The sequence below is a fragment of the Muscardinus avellanarius genome, assembly GCF_963383645.1.
Source record: "Muscardinus avellanarius genome assembly, chromosome: 13".
NCBI classification, from domain to species: Eukaryota; Metazoa; Chordata; class Mammalia; order Rodentia; family Gliridae; genus Muscardinus; species Muscardinus avellanarius.
In genome coordinates, this window is record NC_137799.1 from 96,515,155 (window position 1) to 96,533,144 (window position 17,990).

At 53.8% G+C, this 17,990-nt stretch overlaps 1 protein-coding gene across 1 annotated transcript in view; it reads left to right on the forward strand.

Annotated features, from left to right (window-relative positions):
- Window positions 1-16,820, forward strand: part of FANCC (FA complementation group C) — a gene marked incomplete at both ends in the record, with an annotated part of 116,046 nt that extends 99,226 nt beyond the window's left edge. The window contains 8 exons of the mRNA XM_080709023.1: window positions 4,685-4,760; window positions 6,719-6,800; window positions 8,767-8,941; window positions 12,293-12,499; window positions 12,677-12,862; window positions 13,278-13,384; window positions 16,533-16,623; window positions 16,677-16,820. Coding sequence (XP_080565149.1) covers window positions 4,685-4,760; window positions 6,719-6,800; window positions 8,767-8,941; window positions 12,293-12,499; window positions 12,677-12,862; window positions 13,278-13,384; window positions 16,533-16,623; window positions 16,677-16,820 — 1,068 coding nt within the window. The remainder of the gene's footprint in view (window positions 1-4,684; window positions 4,761-6,718; window positions 6,801-8,766; window positions 8,942-12,292; window positions 12,500-12,676; window positions 12,863-13,277; window positions 13,385-16,532; window positions 16,624-16,676) is intronic.
- Between the last annotated feature and the right edge of the window lie 1,170 nt (window positions 16,821-17,990).

A 17,990-nucleotide genomic window follows, 5' to 3' on the forward strand; every position in this document is an offset into this window, starting at 1 on the left:
AGCAAAAAAACAAACAAAAAAAAACGTAGTTTCTTTCTGCCCTGTGCCCTGGTGCACGGAGCACGTCTGTAGCTGTGTGACGGCTGTCCTCAGGGCCTGGCCCCCTCCACTGGCCTGCCGTCTTGTGTTCTGCCCTGGCCCTGGCTTTGGTGCCCTGTCGTATTGGGCCTCGCGTGGCCCTCTTTTCTTGTGTGCTTTGTTTGTCCATCCATGTACGGTGACCCTCAGTGGACCCAACCCTAAGCCCTGGACCACACGGCAGCACCTTTTGTCCCTGCGTTGCTCCCGTAGCCCATCTCCGCCTTTCATCTCCATGTCTTGAACTGTTTACTAATGTTTGTTATATTTATTAATCCTTTGCTTTTTCTGATGATAATTTGATCATGTACACATGACTGTCTAAATCATGTGTTGTTTAGTTTGGGTTATTTTTCTTTCTTTCGACCCTTCTACCCCTAGGATACACTCCCAGACCTATTTTTATATTTTTATTTGGAAATAGGGTCTCTTAAGCCAGCGCAGCTTCGAACCTGCGTGATCCTGTCTCCGCCTCCCAATTACAAGAGTGCACCACCACACCCAGCTATTTTTCTATTTTTTAAAATAAACAAGCCAGGTGTAGTGGTGCACACTTGTAATCACAGCATTCGGGAGGCTGAGACAGGAGGATCGCAGTTCACGGCCAGCCTCAGCTACTTAGCGAGGCCCATTGCAACTCAGTGAGACCCAGTTTCAAAATAAAGAATGAATAATAGGGCTGGGGTGCAGCTCGGAGGTACAATGCCCCTGGGTTCCATCCCCAGACCTGCAAAAACAAAACAAAACAGTAGCGCACAGTGTGCTGCCCCGTGTGACCTGCATCAACCCGTGTGTTAGCTACGACGCTGTGGCCACGGGGACAGTCACCACGGAGACATCGCGCACCCGTCCCACAGAGTGTTCTTTTTCTGGTTCGTGGGCATTCGCATCGTAGAAAGGTTTTATTTCTATTACAAGCATGGCTGCTGCGGACACCGTGCAGTGGCATTCAGGAGAGCCTGGTTATTAGAGCGCAGAGGTTCAGCCTTGGGAGATCCTACCAAATTGGTTGCAAAAGGGCAGCACCATTTTATTCTCCACAACAGCTATGCGAGAGCCCGCCAATCCCCAGTGCAGTGCCCTGTCCAGTCCCCTTCGGAGCCCCTCCCTTTCCCCTTTCCTCTCGCCCTGCCCTTCGTGGGCGGCCCCACCACCTGCCCAACATGGCAGGCGAGAGCTTCAGGTCCTCCCCCCTGTGTTCCAGAACGGGCACAGTGCCCGGAGCCGCTGGTGAGGTCTGGTTCCAGTTCAGCAGTGGCAAAGTTTGATAGTGGACCAGACTAAATCTCCCACAGATAAAATACATAAACTCAAAGATAAAACGTTTTAAAAACTCAATTTGAGGCCCTGGAGAGCGCCTGACAGAGCGGAAGGAAGCAGGACCACTCCTGAGACAGACAGCACCGCGCCCCGTCCCTCAGGCCTTGAGAGGGAGGCGGGCCGGCCCAGGTGCCACCTGACGGACTCCAGAGGACGAGAAATTAGACAGGCCGAGAAAGCCACATCAAAAGAGAGACCTAAATGCAAAAATGCCCCCAAAAAACCCCACAGTAATTACAAACTTAAATGAAATCCTAGTAAAAAGGCAGAGATGTCAAATTGGATTTTTTTTAAAAAGACCAAGTCTCTGTTCCAGATACCCATCCTAATGATAAAGACGAAGACAGATGGAAAGTGACAGGAAGGTTTATGTAAGCAGTAAGTTCAGGAAAGCTGGAAAGGCTCTGTTAGCAGACGAAGCAGACTTCAAGACAGGTTTGCCAGAGAGAAAGAGGGAGGCCTCCACGACGCAGGCCGCTAACCAGGAGAAACACCGGTTATAAATGGGTCTGCGCCCAGTAACAGTTCCACAGTCACATGCAAAGGACGTGGGCACAAACTTAACAAAAGATGCATGCATCCTCTAACTCAGAGCCGCAGAGCCCACTCGAGTGTGGGGAGAGGGGCCGTGCCAGCCAGCTGTGACGACGTCCAGCCCCTAGGACCACCGCGGCCTCGGCTCAGCTCCTGGCCACCTCTGGAGGCTTCTGAACGTGACGTCGCCAGGCTGTTTCTGACACTTGCATGGAAGTGCAGGCATCTACAACAGCCAGGAGAATTCTGGGAAAACAATCCAGAGGACTCAGGCTGCCTGACTTAAGTTGTAGTGGAGGAGACGGGGAGGCCTTGGCAGCAGACAGACGGAGGTCAGAACAGAGTCCAGATACAGCCCACACCGTGCACCAGGTGATGTTTTGGCAGATGCCAGGCCAGTCAGGTGGGGACAGGAAAGTTTTCCACAAATGGTGTGGAATACATGGATGTTTGTCCGGGCAGGCGTACCTCAGCCTCCACCTCGGAAAACACGTAGCCTGCCCTGAGGCTGCTCAGCTCTCCCTGTCCTCCCTGAAATAATTCAGATAGGCCTTTGTTGCTGGGCACAGTGCCGCACACCTGGAATCCCAGTACTTGGGAGGCTGAGACAGGAAGCCTGCAGGTTCAAGACCAGCCTTTGCAACTTAGTGAGACCCTGTTTCAACATGAAAAATAAAAATCAGGCTGGGGGTGTAGCTTAGAGTTGGAATTCCCCAGGGTTCAACCCCTAGTACCACACACACACAACCCTTTGTTCATACACGAAGTTATCTGTATCAATGCAAATATTACCTATTAGGGGGGGGGGGGTCGGGGAGGGACCAGAGGGAAACTGGACGAATGCGTGGGCATGCGTGATTCTATCACTGCAAACCTCACTGTGGTATATAATTACAGTGCAGAAACAAAAACAAAATAAAGCAGAACAACACCCTTAAAGCTCCTAGGAAAAAATGTAGGAGAATGCTTTTTTGACAGTGGGGTAATCAAAGTTATTAGAAGAGGATTCAAAAAAAAGGAAGCAGTGGCCTTACAAGAAAAATGGATAAATTATCTCCAAGTTACACCCCCTGCCCTATTTTATTCTTTATTTTGAAACTGGGTCTCACTAAGTTGCAGAGGGCCTCACTAAGTAGCTGAGGCTGTCCGCGAACCACGATCCTCCGGTCTCAGCCTCCAGAATGCTGGGATGACAAGCGTGCCCACCGCGCCCAGCTTCATCAGGATTTAAAACTTCTATTTGTTTGGTTTGGTTTGGTTACTGGGGATTGAATCCAGAGGAGTTCTGCCTCTAAACTATACCCCCAGACCTTTTTAGTTTTTATTTTGAAATAGGATCTTGCTAAGTTTCCGAGGGCCTCACTAGTTTGCCAACGATGGCCTTGAACCTGCGATCCTCCTGTCTCAGCCTCCCAAGTACTGGAATTACAGCCATGCTCCATCATACCCTGGCTTCTTTGACAGAAGCCATTTAGGAAAATAAATAAGCAAGCCACTAACCAGCAGGGAGGGAACGTTTGCCTACATCTATGCCACAGAGCACTATGTCTAGAAATATGGGACACTCTCTCAGAGTTTTATAAGAAACAACCAGTTTAAAGAGTGGACAGGAGACTAACACACAGGCTTCAGGAGAGAGCGATAAACTGGCAATGCACAGGAAAGCTCTTCGGCATCGCCGGCTGTTGAAATGCTTAGCTAGTGTGCAGGGAAGCTAGTGTGCACGAGGCCGCGCTCCACACCCACGGGCACGGCTGAAATTAAGAAGCTTGACAAGACCAAATGCTGGCGAGTCCGTGGTGCATCCAGTCTTCACGTGCTGCTGGTGGGAGTGTGAAATGGTACAGCCCCCGGAAAACTGTATAGTCTTGTTAAATTAGACCGGCAACTGCTCTGTGCCCCAGGAGTCCTCCTGCGGTGCTTCCCCGAGAGAAATCGGAAGGCCTGTCCACAGACAGAGATGCAGATGTTGATTGCAGGTGTATTTGCAATAGCCCCAAACTGGAAACAGCCCAGCGCTCCTCCACGGGACGGTGATAAGCAGATCGTGGTATGTGCTTATGACAACTGCTTCTGACCGATAGAGAAGACTAAACTACTCATAGTCAACGACACAAGTGAATCTTGGATAAGTCTGTTGTTGAGAGAAAGGAGCCAGACACAGAGGAAAACGCCAAGGACAGGCCAGGCTCAGGCTGGTGTCCTGGGTGGGGCACCGGAGCCGGGCGCAAGTGAGGTGGCGCCTTCTTGCTGTGACTGGGTGCTGTTCCATGGTACTCTGCTTTTACCCACCCCGTAGCCTGCCCTCGGCGCCCGGGCACAGCATGCTGTGTAGGTGTGCCCCTGTTTTAAGGGCGCTTCTAAAACTCTGTGCCTGCAAGGGCATGGGATGGGCAGTCTGGGTCTTTGGCCCTTGGTCATGTGACCACCACCTTTGTTCCAGAACCGCGCTGAAATATGGAACATCTCGTAAGGCGGTAGCAGCTCTCACAGAGAGGGAAGGTCCACCTGGGGTGTGTGGTTGAGTGTGGGAGGTATCTCTGTTTCTCTGACATCCCTAGGGTGACTTTTAAAAGGCTAATTTTTCTGGGTAACATTTATAAGGTTTATTAGAAGCATATTTTTTAAGAAAACATTCGTATTCTGCTAGGACAGTGGGTCATGTTTGGGCAGAGGAGACAGATTTGTAATTCCCCGACGCCCTTCAAGCCCTGGTGTGCGTGATGACTTTGAGTTTTCCATCCTAATGCAGCTGAGGTTCACACTCAAGACGTTCTTTCCTTACGCCTCTCCACCGCTGGCCGTGATGCTGCTGCAGCGACCTGAAGGTGAGTTACGATCCAGCTTCGGGGACGGGGTGAACGTTCCCTCCCTGACCCTCATCTGTCACCAGAGGGAGAGGGACTGATTATATCACCATCCCTCACAATCTCAGGAGCTCACCTTCTTTGGATTTTCATGGGGGAATCTACTTTCCTTCCGCATTACGGCCCCTTAGCAAAGGAAGGGGAAGATCCAGGGTTGAGGGCCCCTGGAGTGCGAGCTCCCTGGGGCCGCGGGTGCCCGAGCCAGATGGGCTTGGCCGAGGCCGGACACAGCAGTGCACAGGCTTGTTTTCATTCTTTCTGCTCCGTGCAGCCTCATTGCAGAAGAATAAACGATGGGCGATGCCAAAGAAAACTGGGGAGACTTCACCTACGGAGCCGAGGGTAGACTTTGAAAGGATGTAGTAAGACTTTTGTGGGGCCGCAGCCTCTGTTGACTTCATTCGCCAGCTTTCTCCCAGAATCCCTGGGTATGACTGGTGTTGATCTGTGAACACGTCTGTGAGCTCATGTTTAGGAAACATTTCAAAAACAGAGAAAAAGGCATCCTCTCCCTCCAACGCCCAGGGTATAGGACAGGAAGCACTGACACACAGCTTGTGGTGGGTCTCGTCTGAACTTGGAGGGAGACAGAGGAGGAGGAGGAGCCCTCGGGCTCCCCATTTTTGCCTGCCTGCTTTTTTTGGTCTCTCTCTCCCTTCCTTCCTTCCTTCCTTCCTTTCCTCCTTTCTTCTTTTGGGTACTGAGGAATGAACCCAGGGGCATTCTACCTCTAAGCTATACCACCTGCCCCATTTTATTTGGAAACAGGGTCTTACTAAGTTGCTGAGGCTGCCCTTGAACCTGTCTCAGCCTCTGAAGTTTTGGGATTGCACTGTGCACCACCACGCCTGGCCTTATATGCCATTATCCCCCCAGGCTCGAGTGATATCTGGGGTGGGGGGGGACCTCAGCGGCAGAACGCTTGCCTAGCTGCACAAGGCCCTGGCTTCAATCCCTAGCACCACCAAAAGGAAAACAACGATCTGAGGACAGTAGATGACTCAGAGTTTCAGAGCAATTTATAAAGTCTGAATTCCTTCTCCCTCTGTAGAAGATTGCTCACGGTGACCCCGTCTGACACCATCGTTTTGTGAAACGTAATGTGCAGAGACACGATGTGAAAATGTCACTGAGTGCACGGGAAAGTGAGGGTGCGCTCCCCGCACCCCTGCAGCGGGGCTCAGCGGGCAGGGCCTGGGCCGGCCCTCAGGGGCGCAGCTGAGTCCAGGAAACAGGCCGTAGGTGCTGATTCCCTCTGGGGGGTACTAAGCTACCTCTGAGCCACACCTCTAGCCCCACCTCCTTTTCAAAGCAGCGTCTCTAGGTTGCCAGGGCCGGCCTCGAAACTGCCACCCTCCTGTCTCCACCTCCTGGGACTGGGTTATAGGCGTGTGGCACTGCTCCTCCTGTATTCACGCCATTTCTAAGTTGAGGGTAGACTGCTTTCTCCATAGTGTTTTGTTTGTTTTGTTTTGTTTTGTTTGCAGTACTGGGGATGGAACTCAGAGGCATTCTACCTCCAAGCCACCCCCCAGCCCTATATTTTTATTCTTTATTTTGAAACAGGCTCTCACTTGCTGAGTTGCAAAGGCCTCACTAAGTGGCCAAGGCTGTCTACAAACCGTGACCCTCCTGTCTCAGCCTCCCAAATGCTGGGATCACCAGCCTGTACCACCGTGCCCGGCTGGCTGTAGTTTTTATCTACATCCTTGTACCTGAGTTAAAGATGCTTTGACTTTTCACTTGGGCAACACTGATGGATCTTTCTTCCAGCCTGAGACAGGTCCTCTCTCAGGAGAGCAGAGCGTGAGCTCCCAGAGCCAGGGCAAAGACACACTTCCCACAAACTCTTCCAGCCTCGGCTGCAGATGGGGCTTGGCTTTCTTCTGCTCCACCTGACTTCTTCTCTCCCCTCACAGATGTTCCCCAGGGGCACTGGCCTCAGTTTCTCCGGCACATTTCCCAGCTGCTCAGAGAAACAGTTGAAGACCCGACTGAGGGGTGAGTAGCAGGGGCCACCGCAAATTCTCCTGGCAGGTGTCTCCTTGACCCTTGTCTCTGCTGGCCCTTCAGCAGGTGGGTGCACGTTTGCTCAGGGAGACAGCGCGAGGCTGTCAGACTGCTGTGGGCAGGTCAGACTAGAGGCCACACACAATGCTGGCGCGGCTGGCTCCACGGCGGCCACCCCTCTGCACTCGGGAATATGCAGGCACAGCCACAAGCCTGAACAAACAGCACCCACAAGCAGGGAGCCCTGGCCGCGCAGGCTGCAAGGCCCTCGCTGGCCTTCCCGGAACCTCCCCAAGGAGGGAGACTGAGCTCAGAACTGAGCTGCCTCGACCTCTCGGAGGGAATGTTAACTGGGTGGAGCGTTTGCTTTTCTCTCCTCTTTATGAAATGTTTCTCCAAAACTAGCCCATTCAATCAAGCTCATTCCTAACAGTATGACGCGCTGTGTGTGTGTCTGTGAGTCTGTGTGTGTGTGTGCTGCTCAGGACTGAGCCTTGGGCCTCTCTAGCTCTGAGCTACACATCCAGCCCCTCTCCCCCCTGGTGCTACTAGAGATTGAACCTAGAAACTTTTTTTTTGTACTACAGGTGGAACCCAGGGGCCTTCTATCTTCAGGTTACACCCCCCCCCCAGGCCTATTTTATATTTTATTTGGAAACTGGGTCTCACTAAGTTGCTGAGAGCCTTGTTAAGCTGCTGCTGAGGCTGGCTTTGAACCTGCACGATCCTCCTGCCTCAGCCTCCCAAATACTGGGATTACAAGCGTGTGCCACCACGCCCAGCTTCAGAGACTTTCTACCTCTGAACTAGACCCCCAGCCCCAATTTTTTTTTTAAATCAGGGTCTCACTAAGTTGCAGAGGACCTCATGAAGTTGCTGAGGCTGTCTGAACCTGCGGTCCTCTTGTCTCAGCCTCCAAAGTGCTGGGATTCTAGGTGTGTGCTCCCATGCCCCACACGTTCTTCCCTAGCAGGAATCGCAGTCCTGGTTCTGAATTTGTCAAGGAGACAGCTTTGAAACGGCTTTATCCTTTCAGCACTGGTACAGATGTGATGCAGTGCGCACCCCACTAAAACTTCATAATCGCTGAAACATTGACCCCAGGCTGTACCTCGGCTGCAAGAAAGGGGCACGTTTCTGCCTTTGGGCCACCTCCCACCTCTGTGCCCCAGAGGGAGGAGGCTACAGCCTCCTCCAGTCTCCACCTGCACCCACAGCTCTGCCTCCCTGGCTCTGGCGCCACCTGGTGGCCTTGGCTGGGAGGCCCGCTCCCCACAGCAGCCCCCTGCGCAGGCGCTCGTCCTGTGTGTGCTTGAGTGCAAGCCGGCTTCCCCCTCACCTGTGCCTGCACTGACTTGAGCATTCAGAGTCCTCAGAACATGAGGGGTTTGAGCGGGTCCCTCGGATGGGTTCGGAGTGGCACCGGGGCTTTGAGTCTTAACATGTGTCCTTGCAGATCATATTTCACTGGGTTCACAGTTTAAGCCAGCCACTCACAAACATTAAAGTTGCTTTATGAACCAAAAGGGAGCCGGGCGTGGTGACGAAGGCTTGTAATCCCAGTATTGGGAGGCTGGGACAGGAAGATCGCAGCCAGCCTCAGCTACTTGGTGAGGCCCTCTGCAACTCAGTGAGACCCTGTTTCAAAAATAAATAAATAAAATAAAAAGTAGGGCTGGGGTTGTAGCTCGGAGATGGAATGCCCCTAGGTTCCATCCCTAGGACCACAAAGAAATAAAAGGGCCAGGCACAGTGGTGCGCCCCTGTAAGGAGTGAGACGGGAGGATCACAGGTTCCAGGCCAGCCTGGGCAACTTAGCAAGATGCTGTCTCGAAATGAAATGAGAAGGGCTGGGGGTGTCGCTCAGTGGCGGAGGCCCTGGGTGCAGCCGCACTGTGTGTTTCGTGCAGGAGTGGGAGGAACCCTGGCTCTCGGGCCTGCCCTGGCTCTTTTGCAGGCCCCACGGCGGTCCCTTTCGGAGCTGGTTCTTGCTCACTCATTTTGGAGGATGGGCTGAGTTGGCGGCTGAGCAGGTCCTGAGCCCGGCGGTGGAGCCCCCGGTGGCCCTGCTGTGGCTCTTGGCGTTCTACCACAGCCCCCTGGACGGGAGCGAGCAGAGAGAGCGGACAGTGGTGAGTGCACAGGCTGGGGAGGTCTGCCTCTGCCAAACCCCAGGCCCCCGCGCTCTGGACACCCACGGTGCAGAGCACGTCTGGCCACCTGGAGAGGCCTGAGAGGACTCGGCCCTCAGCCCTGTCTGGGGGCTGTTCTCCTGGCCTCTGTCCTCAGGGTCATTGGTCTGAGTTTGCTCAGTGGCCAGGTCTTCCTCTGTCTCATGCCTAGCGGGGGCTCTGTCCTTGGCAGGAGGCCAGGAACTGGACCCAGAGCCACGCCTGGGTCCTCTGGTCCATCGGCAGCCCCGTATCGGCTTCCGTCGACAGACTGCTCCTTGGATCCATCCACAGAGGCTGACGTTACCAGCTTGGTTTAGACCCTTCCCAAAGTAATCACAGGCTGTAACCACTCTGCTTCTGAAAAGGACGTGGTCATTTCCTAAATAACTGAGGCCGAGCGCAGGCGGTGACCCACAGCGACAGGCAGTACCACAAGGGCAGTAACCGGGAGGCTGCGTCCGTCACAGGATCGGCGCCCTCGCAAACACTGACGCGCTGGTTTTTAAACCTTCAGCTGCCAGCCTTTTGGGCTGATTTTAATAATTAAAGGGAACAAGCTTAATTATGTATGGAAGAATATCCCTGTTTGTTTAATGTTGTTTTAAAGAAAGTGGAGACTAGTTCAGATGCCTGTCTCCTTTGTTTAAAGGCATGAGTGGCGGGGAAAGACAAGCATTGGGATTTTAGAAAGCTGGACTTACAGATGATTTCTTTGGGATCAGAATAAAACATTTTAAAGAAGTTGTCGTATGTATTTAAGATTGCAGTCTGATTGAAGAGCAGGCCTTCTCTTCCCTTTAATAGCATGTGAAGGTAATTAAGGGAAATCCTGGTGAGAGCCGAAGCCCATACTTCTGGGGCCCTCTTGCACACGTCTCCTCTTCGCTTCTGTATAATCTGCATTGGTAGGCGTGCCCCACATTCCACACGGCTCACAGATAATGCAGGAGAGATTTACTTTCCAAGTACAGAGAAAGAAATTGTCCAATAGGATTAATTTCTAAAACATTCTACATTGACACCCTTCTGCTAATTACTAGCCTGTTTTGTTGGCTTGTTTGGGCTTTTGCTTTTCCTTTAGATAAAAACTATCGCATCTGTTTACGCAGGGGTTACTTAGACCTTCTGGATAAAAGTGGATCAACTTAGCCCGGCACACGGTGCTGTATGCCTCTAATCACAGCATCTGGGGAGGCCAAGGCAGGAGGATCACAGTTCAAGGCCAGCCTGGGCAATTTAGAGGCCCTGTTTCAGATTTTTAGAAAGACTTGGGGATATAGCTCAGTGACAGAGCACGCCTGGGTATTAGTCCCAATACCCCCCCAAAAAAAAGAAAGAGAAAAAGAGAGGGGGGTGCTGGCCGTTCGGAGTGGCGTGGCGCTGAGCTGCTCTGTGTGCCTGAAGCCAGGGCTTGGTGCTGTGGGTGCAGGGCTGCTGCATGTGACACCCAGACGGCTTTCCCGGGCTAACTGAGCATGCAGACCCTTGGGCCTCTGGGTTTGTGAGCTCCAATCCCATGGCGGGCTGCCATGTGGCTTGAGAAGCCCACCGTGAGCTGTGGGGAAGCGTGACCACTACCCGGTGATGGAGCTGGCAGTCTCTGCCTGGCTCCGACACCATGACTGACCGGAGTGGCCGCCTCAGGCTGTCCTCAAGGGGAGGGCCGCGGGCCGGAGCATGCCTGCCTCTCCCTGCTGGCCACTTTCTCTGCTGGCCAGTGTTCATCTTTTTTTGCTGACTGGACCGGATCATGATAACCTCCAAATTTCCAGAGACCCTTAAGACATAGGCAGGGGGTCACACCCTTGAGGCCTGTCTACAGTAGGAATCATCCTAGGGAGAGATTCCCATGTACAAGGATATTAACCACAGCATTGTTTATGACTGCAGAAATTGGAACCAGTTTAAGTTTTCAATAGTGAAGTTGTTGTGATATACCCTAACCGTGGAACAGCAGTCTACCAGAAAATCTGTTATTAGACATGGTAAAAAAAAAAAACACATTCTATAGATATGGTAACTCTCTCAGGTTACATTGTGAAAAGAAAAATATAAGATATAAAACATTGTGTGTAGCGCTTTCTCCTGCAGAACTCAGAAAGCATTGGGAGTATGGGCATGGTTTGGAGAGAGTTCTGGACACACAGGGCATTTGAAGGGAATGGCAGGCTGGGCGAAAACAGGGAAGAAGAAGAGGGGAGGGCAGGAGCCCGGAGGCGGTCAGGTGGGAAGTGGATAGGAGGCCTCAGTCCTCCTCTGATGGCCTGGCAGGCCCCGCAGGCGGCAGGCCCGCAGGCCCCACAGATGCCATCGGCGGAGGGCAGGTGGGTGCTCCGGGAGGAGCGGGGAATGGACGCACTGTGCAGGGCCCCGCGGTGCCCTTTTTCATGGTCCCACGGCAGTCAGGAGCCTCAGCCAGCAACCCAGGGCGGCCCTGCAAGAGGCCTCCACGACCAGGCAAACACCGGCTCTCACGTTGTAAAGCTAGTCCTGGGAATCCTCAGGACGAAGGCTGTGTGTGTGTGAGGATCGAATCCAGGGCTTTCTGTCTCTGAGCCACACCCTCAGCCCTTTTTTAGTTTTTATTTTGAAGCAGAGTCTCACTAAGTGGCTGAGGCTGGCCGTGAATCTGCGATCCTCCTGTCTCAGCCTCCCAAGTTCTGGGATTACAAGCCTGCGCCACCAGGCCGGCCTAAGGATTCTTCCAGAAATGACAAAGCGTGGCCGGCGTGAATTCCGCGCGGCATTCTGTTCTGCCTTGCAGTGTCTGCGTCGTTTTCCAAGTCACGACTTGATGAACTGTTCTCGTAGCAGCAGAATTCTCAGCATAAAATACATATTTTTATGTAAAATGCTCCCTATATTCTCACAGTGGTTAGCATTACTATGTGGATTCCCCCGCGTGTAGCCTCTGCACAGGCGTTGAACATGTGCGTGCATGCGTGTCTCCCATCTCTCAAAGGCGGGGCAAGGCGCAGCGCTCCGGCTCCCTAGAGGCGTGGCTCCAGCTGATCTGTGGCTGGTAGGCAAGTCTTCAAGGAGTCCTTTGTTCTTTTCCCCACAATATATAAAAAGAAATCTGCCTGCTGAGGCTGTCTCTCCATTTCCTTTAATCAAAAAAAGGTCAACTCCTGGCAGAGTGTCCTTGCTGCCTAGCGAGAAAGGCAACAGAAAGTCAGGGCATTTCCACTGTGCCCGGGTGGCTGTGGGCCTCCCCTCTTGCCAGGGCTGCTTCAGGGCATCTAGCACAGCCTAGGCGCACTCGTGTCCCGCCTCCCCCTGACCTCTCACCCCTGACCCCGCTGCCAGGCGCAGGTGGAGGCTGTGCTCGGCCGCCTCCGAGGGCTCCAGGACAGCGCCCGCCTCTCGGCCAGGGATCTGCAGGCGGCTGCTGGAGAGGCCGGCCACGCGGAGCCCCGATCGCCAGCGTGCGCTCAGCTCATCAGGCTCCTCCTCCTCAACTTTCTGCTCTGGGCTGCTGACGGCCACGTGGTCGCCCGGGAAGCCATCGCCCTGGTAAGCTCCCGCTTCCCCTGAACCCCGGGTCCTGTTTATGCTGTAGGTACAGGCAGCTCCTGAGAGCCCCGGTCTGTGCGAACGTGTCCCCGCGTGCTGCCCTACGTGTATAACGGGTGCGTGAGGCTGACAGCTAGGATTGGCCGAGAACCCGCCAGGCAGCTCCTCGTGCCGCAGAGGAAGAAACAGGACATCATGGTCACGTGGGCCCAGCAGGAGCAGGCCTCCTGGCCCCTCGGCCAAAGACGGAAAGCTGCAGCAGAGACCTGCGCACCCGCAGCCACCCTGCAAGAGCTGGAGAGACTGCTTAAGAGAAACCAGTCGCTCACAGGAAGCCCTCCTGAAGAGTACAGAGCGCTCCAGGTCAGGGTGGGTGCCCTTGAGTCAGGATGGTTTCTTGATTCTGGTACCAACGGCACAGGGAGTTTTGCAAAAGCAAAGGTGGGTGAATTGGACGTCAGAAAACTAAAGACATTTGTGCATCAAAGGGTACAAACAAGAAAATGCAAATCAGTTCTCAGAGTGGGAGAAAATATTTGGGAATAATGTATCTAATGAGGGTTTAGTATCCATATTATATAAAGAATTCCTATAACTCAACAACCAAAAGGCAACCCAATTTCGAATTGGTAAAGGACTTGAATAGACATTGCTTTAAAGAAGTTATACAAATGGTCAGTTAGCATTTGGAAAGATACACAACAGCACATTCGTTAGGGAAATAAATATCAAAACACAGCGAGGGTCGCTTCTCACCCACCAGGGCGGCTGTTACCAGGAACAGGAAGTTAATGGTGAGGACGCGGAGAAGGTGGACACTCCTACGTCTCCAGTTGGGAGTGTTAACGCGGCGCAGCCGCCATGGGAAGGGCTGGGCCTCCACAAGTGACATGCAGCGCTCCCGAGGACGAGGAGGCGAGAAGGGAGAGCAGGGGCTGGCGAGGCGTCTGTCAGGACTCACAGAAGCTCCAGTCACAACCGCCACAAGACGGGGACAAGCCACATGTCCGTCAGGAGGAAAAAGGGCCCACAAAATATGGCCTAAACATTCGGTGGAATAGTCTTCAGTCTGGAAGAAAGGAAGTTAGTTCCGGCCTATGCCGGAACCTTGGAGAACCTTGAGGATAGGATGTGTAAAGGAAACAGACCTGTAACAAGGAGAATAGTGTGTGATTCCACTTAGCTGAGGGACCTAGAACAGTCATTGGGGGACAAGCAGCAGAACGGAGACTACCAGTGGGGGACAGGGGTGAGGGATCCGTGCTTAATGGGGACGGTTTCTTTGGAGATTATGAAAGAGAGATGTTGGTGGTATGTTTATCAAAGAAGGCGGGCTGGGCAGCTGAGTGCTCCCACGTGAGAGGCCCCAGTCCCTCCCCAGCACCGCAGAACGGAGAGAGCACAGCACTACTGGCCTTAGGTTTTTAATACTTTTTATTGGTTCATAAATACATAAAATAGGATAGTGTGACAAATTTTCCTAAACCCAAAACACCCATGCATCCAGTGCCCAAAGCAAGAGAGGAGCCCAAGCCGTGCGTGGTGCACACACCTGTCATCCCCTGCTTGGGAGGCCAGGACAGGAGGCCCCCAGGTCCCTCAGCAAGTAGCAAGACCCTGCTTTAAAATAAAAATAAGTCCGGGAGTGGTGGCGCAGGCTGGTAATCCCTGGGCTTGGGAGGCTGAGACAGGAGGATCGCGCAGCTTCAAAGCCAGCCTCAGCTACTGAGTGAGGCTGTCAGCAACTTAGTGAGACCCTGTTTCCAAATGAAATGTAAAATAGGTCTGGGAGTTTAGCTCGGAGGTAGAAAGCCTCTGGGTTCCACCCCCAGTACCACCAAAAAAAAAAAAAAAAAAAAAAAAAAATTTTAAATAAAAAATAAATAAATAAAAATAAAACAGAAGCCGGGCATAGTGGCACACGCTTGTAATTTCAGCATTTGGGAGGCTGACACCGGAGGATCGCGGTTCATGGACAGCCTCAGCTACTTAGCGAGGCCCTCTGCAACTCAGTGAGACCCGGTTTCAAAATAAAGAATAAAAAAATAGGGCAGGGGGTGTAGCTCGGAGGTCGAATGTCCCTGGGTTCCATCCCCAGACCCACAAAAAAATAAAATAAAATAAAATAAAATAGGCTGGGGGTATAGCTCAGAGGTGGAATGCCCCTGGGTTCCATCCCCAGTACCGCAAAGAAAAAGAAAAAAGTCTGAGAAACTGTCACAGCCAAGAGGAGCCTCAGAAGCTGTGACAGGTGGTGGTGCAGCCTGTGATACCTGGGAGGCCGAGACGGGGAGTGCAGGCTTGAGACCAGCCTCAGCAACTTAGCAAGACCTGCTTTCAAAATAAAGAATAAAATAGGGCTGGGGTATAGCTCGGGCCGGGATGCCCCTGGGCCACCCCCGGCGCCAGGGGTGTGACAGATAAATGCCCTGCGGCATACTGGCTGAGATCCTGGAAGAGAAAAAGGGCATCGCCATACTGTCTGGACTTGAGTAAACAGCGCGCCCAGCGACTGTGACGTGGACCTTGTGGCATTGACAGTGGAGGACAGGCCGGGGCCTGCGTTTTGAAAGCTCTACACTATAATCCTTGCAGTAGCACTGTCAATCTAAAACTCCTACACATCATGACAGTGTTGGCATTTTGCCATTTGACCTCTGACCCTGCGGGCCGTCTGTGGGTGGAGCCTCGGCCTTGCTTTGGGGACCAGGCAGGCGTTCCGTGTGAGCTTGCGCCCCTGCCCTGCGCTGGCCTCACACACAGCCCTGAGCCAGTGTGGATCAGTGCGCCACAGCACAGACCTGCACCAGCCCAGGCGCAGGGACGTGTGCGGCTCACGACCCCGGGGGCTGCGGGCTGCAGTGTGATGGCCAAGTGACCTGTGGCGACGGAAGGCCAGCTCTGAGAAGGAAGCAGCCCTCCACGCACAGGCTCCAGGCATCAGGGAGGCCACGGGCTCCACGGCGAAGCATGGGCTGGTCCACAGCACCTGTCACTTGTGAATGAAGCCAAGTCCCGGTGGTGCAGACACCAAGGCCAGCCCCACACCGCAGCTCCCGCCCCGCACCCGGCAGAGCCCATCCCCACAGCCGGCTCGCCCCAGGACTGCGGGTGCTGAGGCCCCCCCATCTCAGCCGCCACGACGTGGTCTCCTCTGAGGAGTGCGTCTCCCGAGGGCCAGGACTGGGGAAGGCGGCGTTGCTGCGCACGCCAGGCCCTCGGTGGCCTACCGAGGGCCTGGGAAGTAAGAGGAGCGAACCGGGGCTGCCAGGTAAACACCAGGCTCCCTAGGAACCAGCACACAAGACGATGCAGGTCACCCTCCCCCCTAGAGCGTCCTGATGCTCTCTGTGTCTGAAGAGCAAAGCTCAGTCAAGAAGGGCCTTGCGCTGCTAACTTGTGAGACTCTCATCCCTCCTTTTACTCAGCTTGAATCTTAAAGAAATCCACACCCACAGTAGGATTCCTGGAGTCCTCGGGGTAGGTCTCCTTTCTCCTTGTAGACGGAGAAAACCTCCGAGGCCTCTTTAAAAATCTAGTAGTCAGCCAGGCGCGGTGGCGCACGCTTGTAATCCCAGCATTCGGGAGGCAGAGACCAGAGGACCGCAGTTCCAGGACAGCCTCAGCTTCTTAGGGAGGCCCTTTGCAACTCAGTGAGACCTGGTTTCAAAAATAAAGACTAAAAAGAGGGCTGGAGTGTAGCTCAGAGGTACAATGTCCCTGAGTTTCATCCCCAGTACCACAAAATAAATAAATAAGTAAGTAAATAAATAAATAAATAGCCAGAGGTCCTGGTGAGGTGGCCCAGAATGCCCCCAGAGGGTCCTGTACATTCTGCAGTTCTCACAGTGGTCTGCGCCTTGCATGGAGATCAAGCCACACACACCTTTGCGTTTGCAGCCCATGGCAGATAGTCCAGCTGGTGCCTGGCGTTCTGGGAGAGGCTGTGTCTTGGGCCACGCTTCTGTGAAGCCCACGTGGGGCGGTGGTCGTCGGGAAGGGGTGCCACACAGCACAGCTGCCTCTGACACAGACTTGTCAGTGGCCTAGTGGACCAGACGCCCGGAGCTTTCCCGGGGCCGCAGGGGGCTGCAGGTCCCGGGCAGGGGCTGCAGGTGGTCAGGGTGCGGCCCACGGCTCTCCTGAAACTGCCCTCACGCTCTTCTCTCTCCTGCAGATGGCCCCCACGGCCGAGCTAACCCGCGAGGTCATCGGCTGGCTCGACCAGGCCTTGTACCGATGGGATCACCTCTGCATCGAAGCCCCTCGGTCAGCAAAGCTGGCCGGGGAGCTCCTCCAAGAACTGCGGGCTCGGGTCTGAGGAGACACCAGGTGGACGCCGCACACGGGTCGGGCTCGCCAAGGCCAGGCACGTGGAGGAGACCCGCGGTGCAGACCAGCTTGTGGAATGCGTCCTTTGAGCCACAGACCGAGCCACACACATCTTGATTTTACAAAACAAGAAGCCGCGCCTGGCCAGTTGGCCCCACCTCCCGAGGACCAGAGGCACATTGTCTGGCTTCCCTAAGAACCTTCTCACAGGGGCGGGATCCTGCCCCGCCGGCCCAGCCAGGCAGGGGAAGCTGCGGCCTGAGCCGGGAGACTACACCCTGGGGAGAGGCCGAGGGAGAGGAGGCCGCCTGCTTGCTCAGTAGCACCCTGCTCCCTGATGGTTCTAGAACCCGCAGAGGAGGAGCACATCATGAAACCAACGCGGGAATGAGAGCCCCACGAGGGCAGCGCCCCTTGCTGTCAGCTGGGGATGTCCGTCCAGGCTGATGCCTGTGTTGGTCCTCGTTCTCCTGTGTGCAGTGTTGAGTCAGTCAAGACTGGCCCAGTATTGGGGATGGCTAGGAAGATTTGAGAAGGCTCTGATTATTAATAAATATGTTTCAAAGATCACTGTGTAAAAAGGGCAGGCCTGGGGAAGGACGCGGTTTCTTGGTTTCGGCCAGGAAGCAAGCAGCTATTGAAACTTAAATTAACCAATTAGCTAGTCGACAGGAGAGAGAAACTAGGACTTCCTCATTCTCATTCTCCCCCCCCCCAAACCTACCTCCAGGCTACACTCCCAGACCTATTTTATACTTTTTTTTTTTTTTTTACTTGCAAACAGGGTCTCTTAAGCCAGCACGGCTGGCTTCAAACTTGTGCAATCCTCCTGTCTCCGCCTCCCAAGCACGGGGATTACAAGCGTGCGCCACCACGCCCGGCAGGACTGCCTCATCCTAAACACAGGTTTACATGATAAGTGATTTGAGTTAAGAGGATGGGAGGAGGGGTCGACCTTCAGGAAAGGAGAAAACTGGTCATAAACAGAGTTCGGCAGGAAAATTGAGAGGAGGGCCTTTACCTAGGTCAGAGTGACGTAGGAAAAAGCAAGATGGAGGACGTCATGTCTGTACAAAGGCTGTTCTGGGTTTTGTATTTTGGTGAATTCGTTTGAACACCCCCCCCCATGCCACTCCTGATTGGCCTGGGGCTGTGACTG